Source organism: Nelumbo nucifera, chromosome 1, assembly GCF_055504915.1.
Source record: "Nelumbo nucifera cultivar China Antique chromosome 1, China Antique-T2T, whole genome shotgun sequence".
NCBI lineage: Eukaryota > Viridiplantae > Streptophyta > Magnoliopsida > Proteales > Nelumbonaceae > Nelumbo > Nelumbo nucifera.
In genome coordinates this window covers 88968327-88974627 of record NC_142649.1, presented here as the reverse complement: position 1 = coordinate 88974627, position 6301 = coordinate 88968327, and the positions used below count along the sequence as shown (strand labels likewise).

The 6301-nt window shown below is 38.4% G+C and overlaps 1 protein-coding gene across 1 annotated transcript; it reads left to right on the top strand.

Annotated features, from left to right (window-relative positions):
- The first annotated feature begins 1337 nt into the window (after positions 1–1337).
- On the top strand, positions 1338–2791 carry LOC104587937 (uncharacterized). The gene is made up of 3 exons (XM_010245716.3): positions 1338–1754; positions 1866–2052; positions 2157–2791. Exons 1-3 carry the CDS (start codon positions 1620–1622, stop codon positions 2636–2638), a joined length of 804 nt encoding a protein of 267 aa, XP_010244018.1. The 5' UTR covers positions 1338–1619; the 3' UTR covers positions 2639–2791.
- The last annotated feature ends 3510 nt before the right edge of the window (positions 2792–6301 follow it).

The following is a 6301-nucleotide window of genomic DNA, read 5'->3' as shown; positions in this document are numbered from 1 at the left end:
CAAAATAGGATTCATGTAACCATCCCCATATAGTTAATAGTTAGGACAAGGCTTAGACAATGACGATGATGATGATGATGACGACAGGGGGATTAAAGGAGTGGGGACAGATTCATAGTGCACATGAACCACTGACCTTACCATGGAAAACCTACAGTTATATGGGTTTGAACCTCTATATTCATATTATCTCAGCTACTGAGTCATCTGTGGGGGGAAATTATTGATTTGAACTCAATAATTTGGAAGGATAGACCACATGGAGGGGCTGTACTTTTCCACAACTACATGCATGCCATGCTTAGCTTAAGGCTGCCATACTGAAGAGGGCGGAAAGGGAGCTAAATTCCACTCTCCCAATTGAATGTAGTTCAAATGATTTACCCTCCCCTTAATTTCAGACTCTGGTTAAACTAAGAACAGCTTTAAATCTGCTTGATCCTGATTCCTGAATTCCTCTCTGCTACAAAATTGGACCCAAAGGGCAGATTGGCCCGTTACTATTTCAACTGCCATTCAAACACAGCCTTCAACTGTTGGTTAATGCTAAAGGCACCCAGGAGTGAATTTAGTGTATTTCATGGTAGGAAAAACATTAGAAACTTTCATTTGGATAATATTTAGTTGTTATTGGTACTTTTCACACTCTCAGAGCAGAGAGTACTGAGTACTTCTATTCTGTTGCTTACAGTGGAGCAGGAAACAGTTTTGCATTTTATCCAGAAAGATCCAATCCCTTGATGAGTTTTTTTTTTTTTTCTTTTTCCTGGCTCACATTTCAAGATGGAAGATACTCTTTAAATTTTAAAACCCTGCACTTATCCATACACCCAAATGCTTGCTAAAAACAACTCTGCTCTTGTTGCTGCCCAGGTTTCATATGAGACATAAGCAGGTGTTAATCTGATCCATCATTCATTGGTTTGCCAACTAGACCCAGCTCAATATCTATATAAATGCTTGATGTGTCCAAGGGATAGACCTGAGTTCTATGCGGCTGTGCCCACGGCAGTAATACCCTGTGGACCATGTAATTGGAATCTTTATTATGTCAAGTAAATTGATATTTGATGCAATAAAGAGAATACAATAGCAGGGTTTTATACTTTTCTCAAAGACCATCGGATTGACATCCTTGATCACGGTGGAAATTGAACCTACTTGTTCCATCAATTTCCTATATATAGAGATCCAAATCCAAGTGCCATTGCAGCTGGGTCCCATGAGTAGATATGTCTGTCTGACCATGAGATCAAGCAGATTTTTGGTAAATCTCGTGGGAACCGGTGGATATTCCCGAAACCCCTGGGGAAACAAAATTCTGAAACTGGTTTCTGCAAGTGGGATTAGCACAAATGAGGATATCCCCATAAATATTCTCCACACTGCACACAAATCCATCAATCTTTATTTACTGCTTCACAATACAAATCATCTCTCTCTCTCTCTTAAAGGTCTCCAATTATGATCTCATCTGTCATCATGAAACTGTAATTTCACCACCAAACCAAGATATATAAAGGACCCTTTACTCCAGAGGCTCGAACTAGAATCTTAATAGCTCCTCAGAAAATTCAGTTTGCTCCGGAGGGTAAGAGGAAAACAGAGACAGAAGAAAAATGGGTAGCTTGGAAGAGGAGCAGCTGGTTCAGATGGTCTATGATTTCATTGAAGAAGAATCATCTTCATCGACTTCTTATACTAGACAAGAAGTCCTGCAACTTCATCATCAGTCCGCATACCTCACGTTACAGGTTTTCTTCTTATAGCTTGACACTTCTTTTCTTGGTCTGTCTGTTTCAATCCCTGCATCTTACTTGATCTAATTTTTGGGTCTGATTCGTCCTAACTTCGTTTGGGTTTAGGAAATTCTTGGGACTGTCAAAGATTCAGAGATTGTCATTCTAGAAAAGGTCTTGAAGTATATGAGAAATATGGCTGCTGGGAAGGTTGCTAATCTGAAGAAGTGGCTTGTGATGAGGTTGAGAATGGATGGTTATGATGCTTCTGTCTGTAAAACTTCCTGGGTTACCACCTGCAATTGTCCTGGAGGTGCCTTTCTCTCTCTCTCTCTCTCTCTCCCTCTCTCTCTGGGTTGAGAATGGATGGTCTGTGTTCAAAATTTGATCTTTTTTCCCATTTTATTGTAATTACAGGTGATTACGAGTACATTGATATTATGATGGAGGATGAGAATAGTGACCCATTGAGATTGATAATAGACATAGATTTCAAATCTCAATTCGAACTGGCGAGGCCTACATCAACTTATGCACAACTCTCAGACACTCTTCCATCCATCTTTGTTGGGAGTGAAGGCAAGCTTAACGAGATAATCTCTCTACTCTGTGCAGCTGCCAAACAGTCACTAAAAGAGAGCGGTCTCCACATTCCTCCATGGAGGACAGCCAGCTACATGCAGTCCAAGTGGCTCTCAGAGCATCAGAGAATTCCAATTGCTCCCGTCATGGCTTCCAAAAGAGACTTTGGCAGGATTAACAATGACGCAAAAAATGGTGGTCATTCATCCAAACCCAGCAAATGGGCACCTCCGGCTGTGAAGCCTAAGAGAAGAGATTTGGGTAGTAGGTCTGGCTTGTCTAGCCAATTTTCCAAAACGAGCATAGATTGCTGCTAAATCTAGCTTGAGGAAGAGGAACAGATTGTTCTCAGTTTTGTTTCATTTTTCTGGTCATTGAAGGATCTTTCTTTTTTGTTATTGAGTTGTGAGACTTCACTTTTTTGTATTGAGGAATTGATTACAGCAATGAATGTATTGCTTTTTCTTCTACATGGTCCTTCCTCCTAAAAGCTTTGCTAAATTTGCAATTAATGCAGATGGAAAAGAAAACATCAAAAAAGATCAAACCACCCAAGTGAAATCTGTATACTTTAATGGAGTTTTAGTTATTTTGTTATTTAAATCAAATACTATTTTATATTCGTTAGTTTTGTAGTATATCTACGTTGATGTGATATTCCAACCTTCTATTACTGAAGGTATCAATGGTATTAAAAATCATTCCTTGTACAATTGTTGATCAGCAGTTGTAGGTAGATCCCATTGCCAGATCCAAGGAATAGAAAACTGGGAAGAGGAAAGGCAACTGAGTTCGTTCTTTAAATGGGTTCCGCTCCTTTTCCTCTTTCCATTTGACAAAACTCAGATCACTACTCTGCAATCCATACAGATTTACAAAATTTTCTGTTACTTTTTGATTCAGTAATGAGCCTCTTCCATGAGTTGACACTTTAGATAAGTCAAGACTATGTCGGCATAAGTTCCATGTAACCCTAACCCAATGGTTAAAACTTAAAAAAGCTCCATTGCAAGTGAGGGTCCCTTGTTGTGTTCTGGTCCTTTCTTCTTGCCAAGTGTGATCTATTCATAGGATAAAGACTTATAACATCCCAACAGACATTCAGGATCATATAGCTTCCAACAATGAACTTAGCCTAATTAATCATTTTATGACTGGATTATTCAATGGGGGTGCCAATCACTTGACTATGAAATACATGGAAAGCTATGTGGTCCTAGGCCATTTTTAGGCCCTCTGGGCCCATACCCAATTTTTTTTACCAGACTGATAAAGCATGATAAGGGACTGAGGACTAAGCTGGAAAATAACAATTGCTCAATGACTGGTCAGGAAGATCCCTTATCAAATAGGTGGTTTACATTTGCCACGTCATCCCTTTTATGTGGCAGGGACCCCTGTGGCTAGAGCCTCAACAGCTCCTATGGACAAAGATAGATACTGTTCACATTATTTTAATTACTCACTATATCCTATTCTGGAATAGAAAGCAAACTAAAAGCCAATGCATGAAAGAGAAAGAAAGCAAATCCAGCAATCCCAAAACTAGTGGCACAAACAAAACAAGGGGAGTGCTGAAATTTTATATTTTATAATGCTGTCGATGTTGCCACAATCAATTTCACCTAGCTATTTACTTTAGGTTCTGAGAAGGAACCCCCCCCCCCCCCCCTCCCTTTCTCTTGAATCAGCCCAGACAGTGAAAGATGGAAAGCTGTGAATTTGGCCTTGTCTTTCACAGTTGATACAAGCTTTCCCTCCTGGCTTTTCTTCATCTACAGCATTAGTTTAACAACTCTATGGCCTTTTTAACTATCAAAACATCCTTACACAGTCATGTGAATCAATTATAATTGCTTGAACAGTATTTTCTTTAAATAATCGATTTAAATAAATTACTTAATTGTCAACTGAATTATGCTTAGGACATGAGAAAACCTATTAAATAAGAACTACTTGTCAACCTATAGAATGCCACCCTTTTTTCACACCTCTGGGTCCAAGCTTATAGCTTAAAAAAAGAAAAAAAGCAGCTAATACTCTAATAGGGTGGTGGCCTGGTGGGGTTTATCTAATTTTACTGACTCTACATCTAATCAACTGGTAGTACAAATGGGTGCAGTACTTGTACTGTGGAGCATGCAACACGGTAAGAGTTTGGTCTCTCTTGGGCTGAAACTGAAGGATTAATTTAAGAAACAAGTTTAACTCCTAGCTAAATGCCAATTGAAGAAGGTTTGTTGGGATTTGGGTAAGGAAATAATGAAGAGAATTTTGAGATGAATTTGGCACCAAAGAAGGAACTGGTAGAGGTGATATCTTTTACCACTAGGCCAGCTTCATTACTTGAAAATGGAGACTACACAAGGTAGAATTTCTAGTTCGATGGGATGTGAAAAGGTCTACAAAGGGGGAAATCTTTAGAAGTTCCATTGATTATGGCGTTTTCCCTTTTTTACTTGCAGAGTAGCAGTACGCACTAGGCTACCATATATTGCACTTCCCCAGATGGAGACTGATTAAGTAGGTGGCCATTATTTGCAGAAGGAGATTCTTGACAGAGCAATACTGTGTAAATGACAATATTGATTTGGGTAGTGGTGTATGAATTGAAAAGGATGCACAAACAAGCCTGTGAACCCAAGTCCAAAACACAAATTATTAAACCAAATTTTGATCTAATGATGTTATGTGACGTAGAACAGGTTTTTAGAAGCCCAATAAAAAGAAAAGATGTCAAAAGTGATACTAAATTTCAAAGAGCCATAACTTTTTTTATGGGTGTCCATTGTTGACATATCATATGTCAAAATGATCATTGCATAAGCATTACATGTTAGAAATTGATTGAAGGGATTCATTTTTTTTTGTGGTTTTCGGACCCAATTTCCATCATTTTAACATTCAAAAATGGGTTTTTTATTTATTAAAACTTCCCTTTTATGGTAAGTTTTATATCTTTGTCTCTGTGGCATATTTAAAGCTAGGCATTGCCTATAAATAGACCATTAATTGTATAAGCCCGAATTCAATGAATTGAGCACAGCACAATTTTCTCTGACTTTCTTGTCGTTCTCCTTGTGGATCTAGGGTTTGTAAAACTGATTACAAACTGTTATCTTGTAGAAGAAAAAGTTTTATTACATGCCATAGGAGAATTCGCCCCTAAAAGCCTACTGTTAGAGGGAGGGAACCCAAGCGAATATATACCCTATAACAATATCTCATTCTACCAATGTGATATCTCACATTAATTAACATCCTATACTACCAATGTGGGGCAAATGGATCTTAACATAGAGACTTGTATAAGGATTGAGGGTGCTGGAAACAATATTCTCTATTAATCATAATTAGGATGTGTTTTATGAACACAAGCAAGGGCCAGATTTCTGTGTGTTGTTGTAAACCTTTCTATGTCCAAGCTCATTCTTGGCCCACCTAACTTCCACTATGCGATTACTGAATAGTGGGTCTGGGTCTTGATCCCTTTTACAAGTGGCAAGTTATGGGAACCCAAACCCTAATTTCTGTCTACCAATAACAGAAAAGTACCCAAATCGCTAAAAATATTATTTCCTAGCATTTTTCACTTAAATGTTAGAATTTAAGGGTATAGAGTTTAGAATTTAGGGTATAAGGTTTGAGATATAGGGTTTAAGATTTAAGATTTAAGGATTTAGATGTAAAGATCAAGAGCCGAGCATAATAGGTCCTCTCACCCCCAAACAAATAAATAAACGAACAAAACAAAAAGGATAAATAAAGGACCAACAAGATAAGTTAGCGCCTCCATTATGCCAGTGCCGCATTAATGGAAGTATTCATATAATCCCTAGATAAGCATGATCTGGTCCAATGGGCCATGGCCACTAAATTTGGCAGGTTCAGGAGAGAGCGGCATTGGACCAGGCCTATTTGACAACTTGAGGCAACCAAGCATTTTATTTGAATTTGAGTTGTGGAACCAAAGGCACAAG

Bases quoted from the DNA above. Each gene is read 5' to 3' on its own strand.
- LOC104587937 (XM_010245716.3), top strand. From the start codon at position 1,620: ATGGGTAGCTTGGAAGAGGAGCAGCTGGTTCAGATGGTCTATGATTTC. The intron at 1,755-1,865 runs GTTTTCTTCTTA...GTTTGGGTTTAG, and splicing joins CCGCATACCTCACGTTACAG to GAAATTCTTGGGACTGTCAA. The intron at 2,053-2,156 runs GTGCCTTTCTCT...TTGTAATTACAG, and splicing joins CACCTGCAATTGTCCTGGAG to GTGATTACGAGTACATTGAT.